At 37.9% G+C, this 23,176-nt stretch overlaps 1 protein-coding gene across 2 annotated transcripts in view; it reads left to right on the top strand.

Annotated features, from left to right (window-relative positions):
• The window catches only part of LOC127448838 (vitamin D3 receptor B), a 33,971-nt gene that overhangs the window by 2,998 nt on the left and 7,797 nt on the right, over positions 1-23,176 (top strand). For both annotated transcript variants that reach the window (XM_051711674.1, XM_051711673.1), the window contains exons 2-6: positions 13,653-13,797; positions 13,963-14,093; positions 17,866-18,050; positions 19,561-19,660; positions 22,268-22,454. In XM_051711674.1, the coding sequence (XP_051567634.1) occupies positions 13,655-13,797; positions 13,963-14,093; positions 17,866-18,050; positions 19,561-19,660; positions 22,268-22,454 (746 nt within the window). In that variant the 5' untranslated portion in view covers positions 13,653-13,654. The remainder of the gene's footprint in view (positions 1-13,652; positions 13,798-13,962; positions 14,094-17,865; positions 18,051-19,560; positions 19,661-22,267; positions 22,455-23,176) is intronic.

Raw genomic sequence — 23,176 nt, 5'->3', positions numbered from 1 at the left:
CACTATTAAATCAAAGTCTTTTTTAGCAAGTCAGTCCACTGTCAGCCATCTTTGAAATGCTCTCAGGAGGCTATTTCCAGTCATGCCAGTTCAGCTCCTATCTACTTGAATGGAGAAAGAACAAAATCTCAAAAATGGTTGGTCTAGATTTTGATCAAAGAACAGATTTCAAATCAGCAATAAAATCTGACAATACTGGAATCATAAATTGTGATTCTTTACCTCAATTTTCCCAGCTTGTATAGCTAATGCGCATGCGCGTTCTAGAGTTGATTGACAGGTGATGTCTGTATCTAAAAGGTGATTGGCTCTTTTACCTGTAAGGCGGGACTTCCTTTGTACATCCGTTGACCATTGGGCACTCAGAGCTCCTTGGTTGAGCATTCCAATTTCTCTCATTCATTTTAATAGAACTGTCCCATCTCTGCTAAATAATCTGATTAAATGCACCCACAAAATGTAGCAAAGAGCCAGGCGATGCTGAGCTCGATTGAGGTTCTTGTTAACATAATGTCATGTGTTCAACAAAACTTTGATCTTGGTTTAGTGTGTACTTTATGTCAAGAAAGCTTTTTAGATTAGATTAGAATCTGACAGTTTTCAATAGGGTAATTTCATACTGAGCCTTAATGAAAGCTAACTGATACTCCTAAGCCTGTCTGGAAATTCACATTTGATCCTTATTTTACAGTTTGCTGTTATAAAAGGATAGAAAAGAATGAAATATAAAAAATTGAATATGCTGATGTTAAAGAACACATGAAATCGTTTGACATATGCAGGTTTCCTATTGAAACCAGAAGCGGGACATATCGAAGGACTTTTTTTTTATTTATTTTTTTTAAATAGCCAATACGTTTTAGTTACGTTACAGCCATAAACCTACTTGCTAGTCAGTTGCATGTGGTATTGGGGGAGGGACAAAAATCTATGTAGTGCCAGATGAAACTTCAATATTTTTTGGACTGATTGCCAAGAAATTAATGACTGTACTTTTTAAATGCATAGATTAGGGCTGGGTATTGATATAGATTTTTATGATTCACAAGCTCTTGATTCAATTCAATTCCAATTCATTTAGATATATTTTAGTTCTAATCTCCATTTTACATATTTACATTGATTTGCAGAACAAGCGCTAAACCGTTTCTGTCTCTTTAAGAATAGCGACAGTTCAGTGAGCGTCTCACAGAAGTGTTTTGGTTGAGCACACATAAGAGTGGAGTTGAACTGCTTTTTTACCAAGTCTGTGCTATGTGTGGTTAGAATTAAATGTTTATTTTTTTTTATTGCTTTTAATTTGTTGGTAGGCTATTAAGAGACATTCAATCACAATTGGATTGCTTGGACACTGGACACACATTACACATAACGAGTCAAACCAAACTTTTACTTTTAACATGCCATGAAAGGATCTCGGTGCTGAACTGCTTTGCCACTAGACTACTCAATCACTGGTCCATATCTGAAAATGTATCAGCCAGTGGTTAATCACAGACATTTTTAGTCGCATAGTTCAAAATTTGGTCCCATCTGCGTATGATTTTGCAGAGAGTTCTGCATAGAACAGGGGTGGGGAACTAAAGTTTGAGGAGAGATGAGGCAAGAGAGCAGGATCTAAATGCAGATTATTTTAATGAAAAAAAAAAATAATCAAAACATTTGTAACATAAGAACAGAACAAACCATTACAGCCTAAAACGGAAATGCAAATGAACTGAGGAAAACACAGGGATTAAATACACAAGGATTAATAGGATTAACAAAACACACCTGGGAGTGATAAACAAAAGAACCAATGAACAAATACAAGGAAACGAACTACAAAACCCAAAATGCAACCAAACACAAAGAGAAAACTGAACATATATGGCGGCCCCTGGTGGTCATCGGGGAATCCGTAACATAGTCCCCCCTTTAAGGAGTGGCTCCTGATGCTCCTAAAACACAAGTTCATGGGACGAGCAAGAGATCACGGGGGACCTGAGGGCGCTGGAGATCAGCGTGGACCAGGAGGCCAGGGCGGAGCCGGTGGAAGACCCAGAGACTGGTGTGGAACAGGAGGCCAGGGGAGAGCCGGCGGAGAACCCAGAGACCGGCATGGAACAGGAGACCATGGTGGAGGACCCAGAGACCGGGTGGACCAGAAGACCAAGGCAGAGCCAGCAGAGGACCCAGAGACCGGTGTGGACAAGGGAGGCCAGGGCGGAACCAGTGGAGGACCGAGAGACGGGCGTGGAGCATGGCCTGGCGAGACTGGGCGTGTGGCTGGCATGGAGGCCTTGGAGGATTCAGCCGTGGCATCTTGTGGACTGTGGCTGGTGTGGAGGCCATGATGGGGGATTCAGAGGTCAGGGCAACTGTAGAATCAGAGGGCTTAGAGGTCAGAGCAGCTGGGGACTCAGAGGGCTTAGAGGTCAGAGCAGCTGGGGACTCAGAGGGCTTAGAGGTCAGAGCAACTGGGGACTCAGTGGGCATAGAGGTCAGAGCAGCTGGGGACTCACTGATGACTCGAGGGGCAGAGCCATGGAAGACTTGAGGGGCAAGGCTGCAGGAGGTGGAGACTCATGGGTAATGGCCGCAGGAGGTGGAGACTGAGGGGGCGAGATGGCCGCAGGAGGCGGAGACTCAGGGGACTCGGAGAGCTGGGCAGGGGCCTCACAGATCTGGACAGACTGGTACCAAGTGTCAGACAGGTGCTGGGTACCGGGCTGAGCAACAGACTGGTGGCTGGTGTCTGATGGTTGCTGGCTACTGGGTGGAGCATTAAACTGGTGGCTGGTGTCTGGCAGGTGCTGGTTACTAGGCTGAGCAACAGACTGGTGGCTGGTGTCTGATGGTTGCTGGATACTGGGTTGAGCAACAAACTGGTGGCTGTTGTCTGATGGGTGCTTGTTACTGGGATGATCAACGGCTTCTGGGGACTGGACAGGCTCGTCAACAGCCTCAGGGAACTGGACAGGCTCGTCGACAGCCTCAGGGAACTGGACAGGCTCGTCGACAGCCTCCATGGCCGGGAGCGCTGGCAGCATCTGGGGAATGGCCTCCGTGGCCGGGAGCGCTGGCAGTGACTGGAGAGCAGTGATACTTCTCCTCCTCTTTCGGATGGCTGGAAGCACTGCTGTGGAAACAGCCTCCATGGCTGAGGATGCTGGCACTGGGACGGACGAGGCTTCAGGCGCTGGCACTGGGACGGACGAGGCTTCAGGCGCTGGCACTGGGACGGATGAGGCTTCAGGCGCTGGCTCTTTGACCGTGGCAGGCATGGGTGCTGGCTCATTGACCGTGGCAGGCGTTAGCACTGGCTCGTTGACCGTGGCAGGCGCGGGTGCTGGCAGCGGCAGTGGAATGGCCTCCAATGAAAGGGAGCTGGGTGCCGCAGTGGGGTTGCTGCCATACCCCACAGTGTAGGAGGAGAATGTGAGCCTCAAAGCATAGTCAATTAATTCAACCAAGGAAAGTTTACATCTGCCTCCTGGCAGACAGGATTTCACAGGCTCATGGAGTCCAGATCTATAAATGACCTTCAGCGCAATGTCTCCCCAATTAACACAGCTTGCCAAGGCGCAGAAAACTCTTGTGTACTTCTCTGTAGAGTCTGTCCCCTGCCGGAGAGACAGAAGCTCTAAAGCCGCTAGATCCATGTGAAGAGTTCAGTTCTTCTGCAACGTTTGAGAAGAGATGAGGCAAGAGAGCAGGATCTAAACGCATCTTATTTTAATGAAAAAAAAAAAAAATCAAAACATTAGAAACAGAACTTTACAAACCATTACAGCCTAAAACGGAAAAGAAATGACAATGAACAGAGGAAAACACAGGGATTAAATACACAAGGATTAATAGGGTTATCAAGACCTGGGAGTGATAAACACAAGAACCAATGAACAAAGACAAGGAAACCAAAAATGCAACCAAACACACAAAGAGAACACTGAACATATATGGCGGCCCCTGGTGGTCACCGGGGTATCCCTAACAGGAACCTTTTTCCTAGTAGGGGCCATTTTAATATTTACAAAATTATTCGTAGGCCATAAAATTGCTTGCAATTTCTGATTGTGGGTTGATATTAACGTACACATTCGGTTACATGGTCACGCACCAAGAATAAAAATCAAAAAGGTCTTTCTATTATACAATATGTTGTGTTTTGTTATTATTTTATTTTATTTTTAATCATTATTAAGATTTTTTTATTATTTATTTTTTGCAGTTAATGGAATCAAGGCTATATTTTTTGCTTTTCAAATGATTTCTCGAATGGCCTCGGAGGCCAGGTAAAATGGTCTTGCAGGCCTTATACTGACCTGAGGCCTGACATTCCCCACCCCTGGCATAGAGTAAAAGATCGATCTTGGGATTATAAGAACCCATCTCATGATCATTCAAATTAAGATTGAATATTTTTACACAGCTCTAGCATATATGTGCTAAAAGTTGATTCTGACATTTAACTTTTATGAGTACACTAGCACATATTACTAGCACTTGCACACAGATGCTTCAAAGCTGAAAGAAGGGGACTAAAAGCCACATTTCATGGATTCTTTAAAATAAAATACTAACTGAGACGTTGCTACATTCTCAACTCTGTTAAGCTGTGTTTATGATTAAAAAAATGCTTTTTTTCCATTGAGGATGATATGACTTTTGATGTTGGCCTACATGGTTTTGGATATACAATGTTCCACAAATGTACAATATTTCTTGAGTTTAAATCAAAACTCAGTTTCAGAAGAGATCTCAGCAATGTTTCCCATTGTGCTTACATTAGCCAAGATGCCAAAGTCTGCAATCAAAAGTAAGAGATTTCAGTATGAACTTAAAGAAATCATAATCTGTGTTCAATACAAGTTAAACTCAATCAACAGCATTTGTGGCATAATGTTGATTATAAAAAATAAATAAAATAAAAATATTATGGTAAAGTATTTAGTATATTAATGTATCATAGATATGCTGAAATTGTAGCCAATGCCAATTATAATTTTTTTTATCTAAATCAAAGAATCTAACTGGGGAAAAAAAATGACTTTAACATGTCTTAGAGCATTGCTTGGCATGGCTGTGGGTTTGTATTTGTGTGGTGTACTTGTGGAATTTTTGTGTGTTGTGTGTGTAAGAGAGACTGTGTGTGTGAGTGTGTGGCAGTGTTATAATCGGCTGTGTGTTTCCAGTCGGGTTCGTTTGAGGACAGCAGCATTTTCTGTGTGTTCTGGACCCGAACTGACTGACTGTTTGTGCAGGTCAGTGGATTATTGTGTGTGGAGGAAATGTGTAGGACAGTGTGTCTCTAAGTCTCTGTCTGTTTTATGGTTTTTATGGCTCTGCTGCTGTTCATTCTTGCATTATAGCCATTAAAGCCAAATTGCTGTGTTGCTCCAAGTATGAGAACAATTCTCTGGTACTTTAGAATGCCCTCTTGTATGTGTTTCTGTGTTTTCCATATGGTCTCTATGCCAGGCCTGGCATTCCTGTAGCGTGAATCTGACTGTCTGTTGTTCACATGCAGACACCCCTCATCCTTTCACTACCAGGGCTGGGGCACTTTTCTCTATTTACTCAAATTTATTATGCTTAACTATGCCTAAATGCCACACTAGTTATGAAGTAAAAAAGAACCGCATTATGCAGTGACTAGAAATATTTATTGCAGAGAGACCATAGTTACGTATGACAATTTCTGCATCACCATAGCTACGCAATTAAAAAGTTGCAATAGCACTAACGTTGTACGTTACACTATAACCACAGAAATATAATATGGAATTTGCTAATCCATGTATATGCACTGCACAGTGACTGTGGTTTAGTCTCCTCTGGTTTAGTCATAGTGTACCTCCCGTTCTTCTAGCTATATGATAAACAGGCCATTGCACTCACAACCAGGTCATTCTGCTCAAGAAGGACAGGCTTTCTCGTACACCTTGGCCTATATACTCATAAGAGCTCTGTGATGCTTCAGTCAGTTCAATGATTAACTTTGCACTACCTTAAAGATCGTCGCGATCATACATATAGTGAGGCCACAAAGTGCCAGTCATGCTGTTTTCACATGTCCAGACCTAAAATATCCCAGCATGCCATCTCAGGTGTTCTTGGGTTTTCTTAGATGTTATGTGGCATCCAATGAAACATTAACCTAAGCACCCAATTAAGACACATTGCTCGACATTTCTAAAAATCTCTCTATCTCCTTCATGCTGTGTGTTTGTTGATAAGAAGAGCCACTAAAGCAAGTGAGAGCAACCAAAAGTAGGCTCTTGTGTCATGTGTACAGTCTAAAATCTCTACAGAACACACAGCATGCATAGTTAATGATTTTGGAAATCTTGTGAAAGCAACTTCCTTCTCAGCACAAGGTCTAAGATTTTCTACAGGGTTCCCACGGTCGTGAAAAACCTGGAAATATCAGGGAATTTTTAGGGCCCGAGCATCGAGGTGCGAGGACCCTATTGTATCTGCTCCGTTTATTATTATTCTGTATTCTTTTTTTTCCAAAGTGAATCACATTTTTGAGGGCCTAAACATACTCGAAAACTCACGAAACTTTGGACACACGCCAGAAGTGGTGAAAATGTACATCTGATATGGGTTTCAAAATGAGGTGTGGCAAAATGGCTCGATAGTGCCACCTACAAAATTTCAACATTGTGTGCCTCACGCTACGTTTCACCTACATGTACGAAACTCGGTACACATGTGTAACCATCAGCCATTTTGATATTTCTCTCCAATTTTTGCCATTTCCAGGCCTTGTACTTTAACGAACTCCTCCTAGAGGTTTCATCTGATTGACATCATATGCGGTCAGTCTAATCTAACGGCCATGGCAATGCTAAATTGCGAAGCTTTTGAGTTTTCACTGCACGGTGTGGCCGTGGCGGCCTGACAATGTTCGATGTTACACCATGAAAGAGGAAGTTGTTATAACTCATACATACAATGTCCAATCTGCACCAAACATCAAATGTTTGATAATATTCCCAGCCTGAACACATCTACGTGTCAATATTCGGTTATAGTCATAGCACCACCTACTGACAACAGCTAATTCCAGGTCTTGTACTTTAACAAATTCCTCTCAGAGATTTAATCAGATCAACATCATATTCGGTCAGTCTAATCCATTGGCCTTGGTGATGTTAAATTGCGAAGCTTTTGAGTTTTCGTTAAAGGGCGTGTCCGTGGTGGCCTGACAAATTTCGATGTGAAACTAATAATATTTTTGAGGCCTAAACATGCTCGAAAGATCATGAAACTTTGCACATACCTCAAAAGTGGCGTAAATGTACATCTGATACAGGTTTTAGAATTAAGTATTGCAAAATGACTCGATAGCGCCACCTACAAAATTTCAACGAAGCAACCCTCGCCCCACGTCTCACCTACACATAAGAAAATTGGTAGGCATATGTAACATGTCAACATGTACAAAAAAGTCCCAACCCAACAGGAAGTCAGCCATTTTTAATTTTCTCTTAAATTTTTGCTCAGTTTTTGCCATTTCCAGGCCTCATACTTTAACGAACTCCTCCTAGAGATTAAATCAGATCAACATCATATTCGGTCAGTCTAATCTAAAGGCCTTTATGATGCTAAATTGCGAAGCTTTAGAGTTTTCTTTGAACAGTGTGTCCATGGCGGCCTGGCATAGTTCGATGTTTTGCCATGAAACAGGAAGTTGTTGTAACTCAAACATACAATGTCCAATCTGCTCCAAACTTCACATGTTTGATAACAGTCCTGGCCTGAATACACCTACATGCCAATATTAAGTTATAGTCATAGCGCCACCTACTGGCAACAGGAAGTGACATGTTTTGATGTATAGTTATAAAATGATTGATATTTAATTTGATGTCATTTATTTTCTCTAGCTTCAGTAATACATTGAGAAATCACCGATTAGGTGCAAGTGTTTTAAATGTTGAGTTATGACAAATATACACCATAAAAATCATGGTCACCACAGGGAGTTGGCACAGCAGCCCCAATGTCCATCGGAGTGCAAGGGCCCATTCATCGCTGCTTGCAGCTTTAATTATATTTGAATTTCACGGCATGGAAAAGCCATGAAAATTAAAACAATCTTATAAAATTTATTTCTACATTTAAAATTTTTCTAGTTATGCACCATTCTAAAATATAATTGACCAGAAATTGCCCTTTGTGAGTAAAATCTCTTTAAAAAGTTATAAATCCTTATGCAATAGGGATACACCGATAAAACATTTGTGTGGTGATACGATATCCAATAAACAATTATTTTAGAACAACATCTGCCGATACTGCAAACAATGCACCGGTACAAAATTTGTGTACCAATATTCGATTATTTAAGAACATCTGCCGAAACTGATACCAATGCACAGAAACAAATTTGTGTGCCAAAACCAATATCAATTATTTTAGAACAAAATCTGCCGATACTGATATCAATGCACTGATACAAAATTTGTGTACCGATATCCAATTATTTTATAACAACATCTGCTTATACTGAGACCGATGCATCAATACAAAATTTGTTTACAGATACCGATATCCGATTATTTTAGAACAACATCTGCAGATACTGATACAGATGCATGATACAAAATTTGTGTGCGGATACCAATTTTCAATTATTGTAGAACAACATCTGACGATTAGTTTTGTCATGATACCAAAATTCCAGTAGTTGGTACAGACACCTGATAATATTATTAATATTACTACAGTGAATATTACATTTTATTGTACAGTTGTAATATATTTCTGTTTTAATTACTTATATTTGATGCGTACAGTGCTTGTTTTGAATCATGCTTTTATATTGACGTGAGCTTTTATTTTGACTTGTGTTTTTGACAAAAGCTTCACTTTACCCTCACTTTGCTACATGGCCCAGTGTGATCGTTAAAGCGCAAAGGCTCTGATTTAATTATAGATAATATATAGTCTATATGTGCTGCATGCTTGACAGTGGATGAGTGCTCTGCTTTGTCAACTCATACAATGATGCAAATGATTCTCAATGTCTGTTGAGTTTTCAGTGTATGAGTGGTCAGCTTCACACATTTATTTAAAGCTGCAGCTCATACAGACTAAGATTGCAGTCTTTTGCAGATTAATAATCACACTAGGACTCATAACGATTTTAATTTGATTAATTATGCATTTCAGTGTAAAAGGAGTAACAGTCACACTCACTCAAATGTGTGTGAGCATTTGAAAGCAGCCGTGTGTCAGTCAGACAGCGTTCGAGTATCGAATTGTGTTTGTGCTCGGTATTAACGGTACTGCAGAAACACTGGTATTGTGATTCATGACATCTTTTTTTATTTTAGTATCGACTTTGTACCAAAGTACCGGTACTTTTGACATCACCACTGCCAATAGTGAGTATGTTTACATGGGCAGTTATATCGATCTACCGCAGGTTTTTGCTTTGTTGAGCTACAATCTTAATCTCTCTGTCCTATTATACATGACACTATGCATAATCGAATTGCTGAAGAAAGAACGTTAGCTGAGGAGGTGATGTAGATGTTTTCTGGTTGACATTTTTGCATCATAGTAGCATGTCTAGGAAGTCAGCTAGCTATCTTCTCAACTGCGAGACACAAATAACAGACACTACAACATGGAAAACTTTACATTCACGTGTATTTCTTATATTCTTTCAGATCAGTTGTACATTATCCGTTGTGCTTTTGGGGATGTCCGAAGGCAGAAGATGACACAGTTTGCTCCGGGATTGTTCGAACTATACAAGCTCTGCTTTTCTTAACTTTCATTCTTATAATCTCTGTGTAAAGTGTAGTAATGTTTAGACTGAGGAGAGATGTCGTGAATAAATAAACGATTAAGAAAATATATGGTTTGTCTATTTTCCTTGCAAATGCTGGTATTTCTTGTCTGAATACTTAAATAGTTCTGTATCAGTAGCTATCTTTTGCTTCAGGCTGCATATTCAATAAATTTTGTGCTCTCTGCCTCATTCTATGAATGGAATCCACATGAGATAAGTAAAAGCTGTTATAACCACTCGATGATTATTGAAAGTAAGATATGTGCAGTAGATATTGTGTAATTTGTAATGTTTACATCCTGCATTCATAGCGCCAATGCTAGCATGCTAACCTTGGCCATAGTATGCATCTTTTAACCTCTTTTATTGTATTTTATTGATGGAATGTGCTTTTCTTCTCTGCTTTGTGTTGCATTCGACTTCCAGGTTAAATATACGTTGCGTGCACCTCTGTTTTTCAGAGCATGCACATAATGCCGAGGCCTATTGTGGATCGATTGAAATGTATACATGCTAGATGGAACTGTTCTACAACTGCATTTTCTAGGCCCATTAGTTCTATTTCGCAAAATCCGTACAGGTATGATTTTGGTCGATCTATCGTGTTTACATGACATTTTAAAAAGACGAATTATTGCTTTAGTCTGACGGAAATCATACTTTTAAAGTGCATGTAAATGCAGACACTGAGACCGATAGTTTGACAGTCGGACGATGTAAAAAAAAAAAAAAAGCAGATAATTGCTTTTTTCAGCCGATACAGATTTTTATTGGCTGAGACATCAGTGCATCACTATTAATCACTAACGACTGGAAAAGTAATGAGAAATAATTGGTCAAAAAGAGTGGGAACACTGTTTCTAACAATTAGCAACTGAACATTTGGTGTACCTTTTTGGAAGGAAGGATGAAAATTTACTTCTGTGACACATTCAGCCTAATAATAATGTTTTGTTTATTGGGTAATTGTATTATTAAATAGAATATCCAAGAGTTTCTAATAGTGGTCTTCGTGTTAAACTTGTTGTGTTCTTCCTAAAATGTCAACTACATTTTAGTTTATTGAGTGTAATGTAGAGTATTGCTCAAAAATTAATTGATGCAGACTATATTGTATAGAAAGCCTAATCAGTCACAGCTACAGCTCACTTCACTAAGTCTACTTTATTATTTAAAAGAGTTTTTTTCACCGGCTGTTGATAAATCAGGCACGATCCAAAATAACCAAACTAAATGACTTTCTCACAACACTACCTATTAAGTGCATGTACTTGGTAAGATAATGTACATTCAGTGGCCCCAAAAGTATTTATTTAAAGGGATAGTTTACCCAGTAACTGTACCACAGTCTTTTGGCATATATATATATATATATATATATATATATATATATATATATATATATTATTTTTTATTTTTTTTTGAAGGCTTATTATGAATATTGATTGGGAGGAACATAAAATCCATCAAAAAACAACATCCATCTGCAGGTTACATTCAGAAATATGCACATAAGTAGTGCCATGTTTATGGCTGACTGCCAACGAGATCTTTGGAAAAACGGGACTCCAAATGTTTCTCACATTTGAATAGATGAATAAATGAACAGCCCAATTTAGATAAATGCATCATTATGTGGTGAAGTGTTTTGAAATAACTGTAATGGTTAAGTTTTTCTGTGTGTGGTAATTTGAGAACTTTCACTCAGAGAGGTCATGTCTTTGTGCGTGTTTGTATAATAACTGAACTGGTATTTCCATAGGGTAACTCACGCTATATGAAGCTTTCAGCATATTTTCCAGATGATTGTACGTTTATTCTAAAGAGTGCACAAAAAAAGATGGAATTTCCTCATAACTGAATAGTGAAAACAGGGAGAGCATGATATCATTCTCTGTGCTGAGGTGTGTTTATTTAGCTTTGCACGCAAAAATAGGAAATGTCGTGATGTCCCTTTAGCAAGCCCATTCACATAGAACGAAAAGTTCTCGTCCATCTTTAAATCACTTTATTGCTAATCACATTTTGTATGGTAGTGAAGGGGTTATTCGTGTGCTGTTATCTTGTCATCAGGCTCGTCAGGTTCTTCATAAACATTTATTGTCACAATATTCTTATCAGCTGATGCTTTTAGCTGTTTGAGTTTATGTGGCACTGTGACTCTATGACTAATTCCAGCATGGCTGCTGTTCCTCATTGGAACGTTCAGAGGGGCTATAGTGATTTTGAATTATTTTGTGTCAGTGATGCTCATTGCTTTGTCTGGATCTATTAAGTTATTCAAAAATACATTAAAAATGCAGTTCATACAAAACAATTATTTAAAATAATTAAAATCTGATATGATGAACATGTTTTCATGTTATTCTGATTTCAAAGACATTTTGATATTTTTTTCTGAAGGTTAAAGTAAAAAAGGTAAAAATTAAATAAAAAAAAGTGGTGTGATCGTCTGGAGACAGTAACAAAAAAATAAATAGAAGTTTAATTTAAAAGCTAGAATTCTTGATAAAAGAAATGTTAGCATAATCAAGTAGTTGGGAATAATCTTTTATTTTTTATTTCTAAAAATAAGATTTGGAAAAAATTCTGAGAGAGGGAAAATATAAGCAGTGAATTTTTTTCAGATGGTGCAAAGTCTTTCTAGCAGGTCAGTCCACTGGCGGCCATCTTTGGAACACTCCCGGGAGACAATTTCTCCCTTTCATTTTAATAGAAGTGACCCATCTCTGCTAAATAGTCTCTTGATGGTGGAACCAACATGCAGGCAGCCATTCAAAAAATAAATAAATAAACAGAGCAGAGGACATCTTTAGACCTTCACGATTGTGTGTGAAGTTTTTTTTTTAAATGTGACTGACATTTTTATGAAAATACATTTTTTTCAGGTCAATTGGACTAACCCTATGACAACCTTTTAATATTTTTTACAAAAAAATGGATGATATTTGTAAAAAATATTTAGTACCTTGACAAATATGTTTGAAAACTTTTTTTAAATTAACAAAAAGTTAAAGATGCAAGGATAGTTTTTTAGTAGCTTTTACTTGATGATTAGACCACTTGACAATAATTTTTCATTAATCAGCTTTAATATTATTGATTTGTTTATTTATTTAATTTTTTGAGAAAATTCTATGAATATTTTTCACAATTGAGTGAAATCAACATGGGCACAAATATAAAATTTCAGTGAACTTGATATGTGTGTTTTACACTAAATTTTTAAAAAATTTCTCATTTTAAATCACCTCATATTACCTTAAAGGGGTCAACAACCCTTGTGTTTGTTGTTATTACATACCATGTTGTAATTTTTGTAATAAATACACAAAAATATTCTGATAGATTTAATGAGACATTGATGCAAACAGCTGTTTGTTGTGATTTGGATGGTCACCTACTAGCACTCAAGCCCTGCCTGTTTCTCTCTCGGAGCTGTCCGGCCCTTCCTCAGTGGAGAAGCACTGATAGCTAATTAATATTCTCCTCTATCTCGGACGCTCTTTATCGATGCGCATACATTAGTGATGCTTACATAAAGAACTGTCTCCCCCCCCCTCCCCCCCACCCTCTGTTTGTGTTACTGGCCTCATGGCTTTAATCAGAATGATTTACTGTTCTATTAAAGGATTGTTAATTATTCAACACTTGCAAAGGAAAGTCAGGTATGATTTGTGGTTTTGTTACGCTGTCAGTCAATGCCGAAGTAATAGGGAATTTCCTTTTATTTCTGCTTTGCAGTCTGTTGTTTTTCTCCTTCCTGTCATTGGTCCCAACAAATGCACATCTTTGTATATATGACACAATCTGTCTCTTTCTCTCTCTGTCTCTCCTCATCCTCCATCTCCTATAGCGATGGAGTCAGCCGTTAGTACATCCACTGATGTGCCAGATGAGTTTGACCGCAATGTTCCACGGATCTGTGGTGTGTGTGGAGACAAAGCCACTGGCTTTCATTTTAACGCGATGACCTGTGAGGGCTGCAAAGGCTTCTTCAGGTACACGCACATGTGTGCGCACACTTTCTCTCATCCAATTTGGTATTCTCACATTTGCACAGATGTTCATTATGAAACACATTAACACATTATTTGTGACCAATGGGATACTGTCAGACTATTTATAGTTCCTGTGCTGTTTATGTGTGTGTGTGTGTCCATTAGGCGCAGTATGAAGCGGAAGGCCAGTTTTACCTGTCCATTTAATGGCAGCTGCACCATCACTAAAGATAACCGTCGGCACTGCCAGGCCTGCAGACTCAAGCGTTGCCTGGATATTGGCATGATGAAAGAGTGTGAGTTACTAGCCAACATAACTTATCTCACACCACTGATCAGTGTGAGCCAAGATATTCTACATTACTGTGTATCACTCTTTGTTTAATTTTAGTTTCAATTTCATTTTGTCCTGGATAAGTGTAGCAATGAATTCAGTATTTAATTTTTATGCTTTTGATTGCAGGAAGGAAATGCTATTCATAGGGTTTCAAACAAAAATGACTAATGTGATCCCTTCATAAAGGTCCCTTCTACAAGGCCGTTAGTGAAGTGAAGAGGGGATGGCAATTCCTTGCAATTCATTTCAAAACTTAAGATAACTTGCTGTAGACCTTACCTGGGATTTCAAAACATTGAACTGCTCTTGTTTACCAAAAGACCATTAGCAGGGAAATATTCTTTATATAGTGTCATGTTTTTTAAATGCATTGGGAACAGCATTTTCAATGAAAAAAGACACAATACACAATATTTTACGCTAACATATTATTGGCCACAACTATATATATAAATATATATTTTTTTTAGGTTTTGTTGTTTTTTTTTATTCCCTCACATTAAGTTTTGCGTTCCCTAGCAACAAGTTTGGGGTTCCCTCACAATAACTTTATTACAAAAATAATCATGGTTTTACTGCAGTAACCATAGTTCAACAATGTTAACCACAAAATATACCATAGTTTTACTAAGTTAAAAACCAAGAATGATTGTTATTACCATAGTTTTGGTTTTCTTGTAAGATTACTATGGTTTTACTACAAATATCATGGTTAAAATATGGTTACAGTTGTTAAAACAATGGTATATTTTGTGGTTATGGTTTTACTACAGATAATACTATAGTTAAACTATAGATACTGTAGGAAAACCATGGTACATTTTTTTAAGGAATTGAAAAAGCTATTGTGAGGGATTGCAAAACTATTGTGAGGGAATGCAAAAATATTTCAGAATTTTTTTTTTCATCCTGTCCTCTAAAGACCTCGATATACTTCCTACGAAATCTAAGCTTTTGCGTTCGTTTCAGTGGTTCGTAACAGCTCACTAGGGCAAACTTTTAGGAAAAGTTCTATTTGACAGCAAAACACCTTCTTACTGCCATTGGTCCATGTCATCGTTAGGTGTGACCTAGAGCTCCACCTACCTTGATGCCGACAGCAAGTTTTGTTTATGTTGTTAGTGAGTCAAAATGAGTCAACATGAACACATTGGCTTGTAGAGTTATTAGTGACCTGGTGCAACTTACCTACGTCTGTATAATCGTTTGCTTAGAGACATTTTCCAAGACCATGTCATGCGATTTATTTTTGTTTAATTAGTCTGCTAAAGGAATCAAATCTTCTCAAATACTCTCAAGTGTCCATTCACTCGTGCCATCTGCAGTGAAAGCCATTCACACAACTGTGTAAAGTAAGATATGCCCATGATTGTTCTTTTGTCTTTATTCTGAACATTATCACTTTTATACACTTATCTTTGCAATTGTATCAGTGTTATAAATCACAATAACAGTATAACCAGAGCACATAATGGCCACATATAGCGTATTAGCACATTAGCGGCTTGAATTCAGAATATAAACAAGACAAATAAAAAAATTTCTACTGCATATACAGTGTATTACTTTAAATCATCATCGAGTGATTAAACGGCTTCTTTTACTGACCTCATGTGAAGTGTTCTCATAGAGGCATAAAGTCATTGATAACACATTTTAGTTTAACACATTGGTTAAGGTTTTACATGTAGCGTCCTCATATTTAAATGTACTTCTAAAAGCCTCCCACATCGGTGTGGCAGGTGTCTGAATGTTCGGAAACAGTATACTGTTGCTTGGCTGTTTAGAACTTCTTTTTACCCATGAATGAAGAACAAAAAGGAACTGCCCCGAAAGTATATCGAGGCCTTTAAGCGCACACCCGGGTTCCGATGACATCAACGTTCTATTCGTTTGGATGATGTGAACGCTGTTTTCCGAACGAACCACACCTGAATCCGCTTGAAAAGGTTGTCTGGGGTACGGCCATGTGAACTCCAGTACGGTTTGCTGCTGATACCAAACTGCAGAATTGAACTGCTTGTGATGACGTATAATTCGCGTCTTTGCAGGCTTTTGGTCGCAATAATTATGGTATAATGCATTTCTCATACCGGCTTGTATCCAGTTAAATTGCCTTCAGAGAGCAGCTCACATTCTTCACATTTCTTGCATGCATCCGAAGGCTCGCAGCAGACAGGCGCTAACAATCATCTCATCACTGCACATTCAGTGTATCCGTGGCAGACAAACACGATTGTCGTTTTGTGCATGTCAAGTTTTGGTGGTAAATCCAAAGAGATGAATACTTTAATAACACAGCGAAGCTGATATCTTCTTGAGTTGTTACCTAGTTACAGTGGTAAACAGCTGCCGCTTGTACTCACATTGATGAAGCAGATGGACATCAAATCCAAATAATATGATGTGAACTGAGACCAGGAGGAAACAAACTCTGAATCGGTCCAAGCAATCGAACCAAGTGAGAAAGCACCCTAAGGGGCTCCATACACTTCAACCATAACAGCTATAAACATGAATTTTGTGTCTTCAAGGTTCATGTCAATATAACCTTATAAAAGCTGTTTTATTCTACATGGGGGAGGGGCGCCCTCATGGGGCTGCCATTTTAGAATCACATGACTAGCTGAATACTGCTCGCTTAATCACAGTAACCATCTTGTTATTGGACACTTTCACACTTTGATTAAATTAATCATGGCTGATTGTGAATAGTGAATTTCTACAATGGCATCTGTAACTGAAAACTATTGATTTTAAATGATGCTGCATCCACACCACTAGGTGTCACTGTAAGTCCAAGATGACACAAACAAAAAGTTATTGAGTGCACCTTAAAGAAAACCTGAAAACACAAAATATAAATAAAGAATGGGGGTTTAACATGGGGCAAAATATATAAATAAAATAATAAATAAATCCCATTAATTTCGGTCTGGAAAGTATCCAATAGATTTGGCTATTTTTGAAAGAAAAACCCACCAAAAAGTGTTTGTTTTCACTTCAAATAAATAAAATCTAAAACTGATTTTTTTTCCCCACTACCCAATTGAATAAAGCAACCCAAGTGAATACAAGCAATTCAGCAGAAAGATAACAAGATATATATGTAGAATCACACATCTAAACGCATGTCCTGTATGTCTTTTGCAAATTATGTAAAAATACATAACTGCATTGCCAACTGTTTATTTTTTATTCTCTATTTATTCCAGATTGATTTGAAGGTTATTGAGTATCGTCAGCGAACTATTCAACATTTAAAATATTGTTTCTCCAATCCTGGTCCTGGACACTGCACATTTTGGAAGTTTACTTTATTTGACACACCCAGCTCGGGTCATGGAGCCTCTACTAACAAGCTAATGAGTTGAAACAGGCATGTTAGATTAGGGAGGCATCCAAAATGTCTAGTGTTGAGGATACTCAAGGACCAGGATTGGGAAACACTGATCTAAAAATATGATGAATAATAAGAGTACAAAACACCTTATCGCATAAAAGAAAATTAGCTTGTAATACTTTTTGTCATTTTACCTAATCTCATTTATTATGTACTTTTATTTTACCTGTACTAAATTGTTATTAAATATGTCTAAGGCTCCCTGAAAAAATCCCTGTAATAGTGTTACCAAACAGACACGTATGAGATGGTAATGTTGTGAATCCTCCAGAGTGAGTAGGGCAGAGTGATGCTCACATTCAATTGTAATTTACTGTCTCTCTTTCAGTTATTCTGACGGATGAGGAAGTTCAGAGGAAGAAGGAGCTGATCCAGAGGAGAAAGGACGAGGAGGCACAGAGGGAGGCACAGAAGCCCCGCCTCACAGAGGAGCAGCGAAACATCATCGACATGCTGGTGGAGGCCCATCATAAAACCTATGACGATTCCTACTCCGATTTCTCGCGCTTCAGAGTAAATAACTAATCAGATTTTTCTCTATTCTCTTTTCATTTTTTACATTTGGTTTTAAAGGTAAAGTGTGTAATTTTATTGATGTTAAAATATTTCTTGTCCGAGCTCAATATGCAGAGACAACTACAAGTAAGCCCCTTGTAGTGTTGTCTACAACGCTAGTGGCGCAGGAATTACACACTTCACCTACACTGGCCAAAAGTTTGGAATAATGTACAGATTTAGCTGAAATTGGTACTTTAATTCACCAAAGTGGCATTCAACTGATCACAAAGTATAGTCAGGACATTACTAATGTAAAAAACAACACCATCACTATTTGAAAAAAGTCATTTTTTATCAAATCTAGACAGCCCACTTTTCCAGCAGCCATCACTCCAACACCTTATCCTTGAGTAATCATGCTAAATTGCTAATTTGGTACTATAAAATCACTTGCCATTATATCAAATACTGCTGAAAGCTATTTGGATCGTTAAATGAAGCTTAACATTGTCTTTGTGTTTGTTTTTGAGTTGCCACAGTATGCAATAGACTGGCATGTCTTAAGGCCAATATTAGATAAAAAATGGCAAAAAATAAACAGCTTTCTCTAGATTCTCATCAGTCAATCATTGTTTTGAGGATTGAAGGCTATACAATGCTTGAAATTGCCAAAAAAAAAAAAAAACTGAAGATTTCATACAAAGGTGTACACTACAGTCTTCAAAGACAAAGGACAACTGGCTCTAACAAGGACAGAAAGAGATGTGGAAGGCCAGATGTACAACTAAACAAGAGGATAAGTACATCAGAGTCTCTAGTTTGAGAAATAGACGCCTCACATGTCCTCAGCTGACAGCTTCATTGAATTCTACCTGCTCAACACCAGTTTCATGTACAACAGTAAAGAGAATACTCAGGGGTGCAGGCCTTATGGGAAGAACTGCAAAGAAAAAGAAAAACAGAAACTTTTAAAACAGAAAAACAAAAAGAAAAGGTTAGAGTGGGCAAAGAAACACAGACATTGGACAACAGATAATTGGAAAAGACTGTTATGGATTTTAACCCCATTGAGCTTTTGTGGGATCAGCTAGACTGTAAGGTGCGTGAGAAGTGCCCGACAAGACAGCCACATCTATGGCAAGTGCTACAGGAAGCGTGGGGTGAAATGTCACCTGAGTATCTGGACAAACTGACAGCTAGAACGCCAAGGATCTGCAATGCTGTCATTGCTGCACATGGAGGATTTTTTGATGAGAACTCTTTGAAGTAGTTTAAGGATTTTTTTTTTCAAATTATAATAGTAATTTTTCACGTTATATGTCTTGACTATACATTGTGATCAGTTGAATGCCACATTGGTGAATAAAAGTACCAATTTCTTTCCATAAGAGAAAAATCTGTACATTAATCCAAACTTTTGGCTGCCAGTGTATATGCGGTTCTTTGATGTCTCATTATTACATTGCTAATTTTTGCACCATATGTGTGTGTGTGCATGTATTTGCATGTGTGTGTTGTGTTGCAGCCTCCAGTTAGAGAGGGTCCAGTTACACGTAGTGCCAGTCGCGCCGCGTCTCTTCATTCTCTGTCAGATGCTTCCTCAGACTCCTTTAGCCACTCTCCAGGTGAAACACACACACACAAACAGATATAGATGCAAAACAAGTGCATACACATCCACACAGTTAACCTCATCTGTTCGTAAATCACCCGTTAAGTTTATTCTGAGAAATGTTTTTCAGCCCAGTGTGAGGCGCGGGGGTGGGCATGCGTGTGTGTGCGCGCGTGCTTGGGGCTTGTGTGTCTTATCTGCACAGCAGGCTCCATCCATCTCACCATGCCTGACGTCACAGGAGAGCCATTCTAATGACAAACAGACTATTCACATGCACGCACACGTTTACATGTAAACACACATATAACTCATCCTGAAAGCAGCAAGTTGTTGACTTTATTTTGCTACATATAAGATAAAATATAATAAAGTTTTTTTTAAAATGGAAATTCAGTGAAAAAGATAGAATCACTGCACTCTACCAGTTTAAGGTATGAAGATCCATGGGCCTTAACGATCTCAAAAGAAAAATGATCAGTACTTTTTTTTTCTTCAGTTTTTTGTCATTTTATTTTATTTCTCACAAGTCAGGAAACATAGACATTTAGGCCTCACGGCCTTCTTCAATATATATCTGGTTAACTAGTTCAGACAGTTTATAAGTTTAGTCTAATTGTTCCCTAGTGTGGTCATTGACTTACCTGTAATTAGAACACACAAGCACAATCACCTAATTAATCATTTAACAAGCTCATTAATCGAGCAGAAAATAAAAATAAATAAAAAGTTGCAATGCAATCATATTAGGCATAAAACCACATTTTATTTTCCCCACGATGTATGGACCAGAGCATATTTAGAAACACTTAATCAACATATTTCTATTTTCAGAATTGAATGCAAATGAACTGTACAGAAATAAAAAGTATAAACATATTTAGTTTTCCCTCAGAGAATGGGCTAGACTGAAGCTTATTCAAGAATGCTTAAAGGAAAGGGGAAAGGTCGAAATCCTCAATAAGGCCTAAAGGAGACTTCAAGCGATACGTCCAATAAACTTATCTTTGAAGTAATTTTATCTCAACATTCCCTCCTCTTCGGTAACTTTCTACCTTTTCTATTCCAATACAGGTTAACTGCTTTATGTCATGTTTATGCTCATGAAAATGTCTAGTGATTGGAAATGCAATGGAACAAATCATTTATATATTAAATAGCTATGTGGTATGGTCTGTTTTTGCCTATAGAGTTTACATAGTGTAGTTTTATGCTTGAGGGTCAGATTTTTAAAATCCAATCCATATCCACAAGAAAAAAGCCCCAACCATTTCTGGGTTCCTTTTTAGTTCTTCCTCTTGACTTGTTTGGAACACGTAAAGCAGTCCAGCGCTCTGATAACTATACAAATATATCTTCTACCATGGTGGAAATGGTATAGCAGAAAATCTACCAATTTAAACATTTCTGCTAGTGGTTGATCAATTTTATTTAAATATATATATATATATTTTTTTATGGCTGTAACAAATATCTGGAGAGAACGATGGCTGATGTAATGCTGATAAATACATTATACAGGGTTGGGCAAAATTCAGAATTGAAGAATCGGCTCTGCTTCCTTTTATGAGTTGGCTTTTGAATTCTATTGACCACATTCCACAGGATGTTGAATTGGAATAACAGGGAATTCAAATAGTTTCAACACAGTCACACAAAATACATTTTAATTAGTCTGAATACATGTTTTACAGCAACGTGTAAATATTTGATCTTTCATTTTGACTAATTATGGCTATTTATTCCCTGATATATAATTTTCTTTTTTCAACCTTGATCCTTGTGTTGCTTATTCTTGCTACTTTTCTTTCTTTTTCATTTGTAAGCATGCTTTATATTGTTTGGTTCCATTTTGCAGACTTTGGGGTAAATTTGGAAATTAAGTGTTCTTACACTGTGGTCCATAAAATGAAAGATAATGTAATGAAATGTACAGGTGGCATTTCAAACATTATTTATTAATAATATCATGGCCATCATGTTTAAAGAAATACCCCTTATGTTGTGCGTTTATAACTTTTATGGGTAATTCATACTGAAAATCAAATTATTATTCTTTAAAACTACATTTACATTAATTTTATCCTTTTCTTTGAAATTAATTCTGTTTTAATTCTACTTCCTTAAATTACATTTCAAGTTACGATTCTGTATCCTGTTTGCTACCTCAATTCGAATTCAGGAATTAAAATGGAATTTAAAAGGCATAGATAATTCAGTTTTAAATAGCCACAACCCTAACATAATACAAATAAATGACACACAAATGAGACCTACACAACATTTTTAAAATGAAAGTATGAAACCAATACTTATATTCACAATATTTACTAAAGCATTATGGCCTGGCTGATAACAGTCTATCCTTATTTTTTATTTTTTTTCATTGCATGATATATATCATCATACCACCCAGCCCTAGAATCTACCATGCAAAATGACTACATTTAAAGAATGATCACATTTCCTATGATTTGCCAGCATCTGTTCAGAGTGTTAAGTGCTCCGGTCACCATTCAGAAAATACTGGAGGCCCAGTCTGTAATGTTGATGAGAAAGAAGCAATGCATTAACCATTTTTTCTTTCTTTCTCTCTCTCCCTCTCTCTTCACATGTGAAGAGTCAGGAGATCGTAAGATGAATCTGAGTAATCTCTTGGTGATGTATCAGGAGCAGGGTTTGGGCTCCAGTCCTGATTCAAAAGAGGATGAGGGCTCTGGTCTTTCCATGCTTCCTCACCTTGCAGACCTGGTTTCCTACAGCATTCAGAAAGTCATCGGCTTTGCCAAGATGATACCTGGATTCAGGTAGTGTTTAATGTGTGTAGCAAGGCCAATGCAGTCACTTAAATCGGAGTTCCCACAGTCATGGAAATTCTGAAAATATCAAGTAATTTTAAAACTGTGTCATCCAGACTTGGAAAAGTCATGGAAATTTCAATAGTGAATATACCTTTTTCTAGTCATGCTCTGCTGTAAAACTAGATGTTTTAGATCATCCACAAGATATTACCCTTGTGTAGAGTAGAACTTGCTTGCAAGTTACGGTGATGTTCTTTTTAATGAACCGGTCAACAAAATGGTCTGAATGTTCCATTGGTGAATCAATCTGAATTAAAACTATTTTTAAACATTTGTCCAGTAATCACAAACAGCTGGAAAGATCATGGAAATTGTGAAAGTGTGGGAAACTTGTTAAATTCATAGGGCCCGAGACAAAGTTTTAGTGAGTGCTTGAGCAAGTGGCAAATAGGTACCAGTTTGTGGATAGTTCAAACTTTTTCCCAACATGCTAATGTTGACATTGAATGCATATATTTAATTTCCTCAGGCACATAAAAATAGGTTTGACCTTATATACTGTCACTCTCGGTACATGCTTCTAGCCTGCCTCTGTGTGTGTAATTCTATGTATTTACCAGCTCCCTCAGAATGTGTGCACATGCATATGCATCACTGACCGTGTGTTGCTGTGGTAACCATAGGAGTGCTATGATATCAGAACTGAATGCGCCCACTCCCTCTACATC

Source organism: Myxocyprinus asiaticus, chromosome 12 (genome assembly GCF_019703515.2).
Source record: "Myxocyprinus asiaticus isolate MX2 ecotype Aquarium Trade chromosome 12, UBuf_Myxa_2, whole genome shotgun sequence".
NCBI classification, from domain to species: Eukaryota; Metazoa; Chordata; class Actinopteri; order Cypriniformes; family Catostomidae; genus Myxocyprinus; species Myxocyprinus asiaticus.
This window is presented reverse-complemented; position numbering and strand designations above follow the sequence as displayed.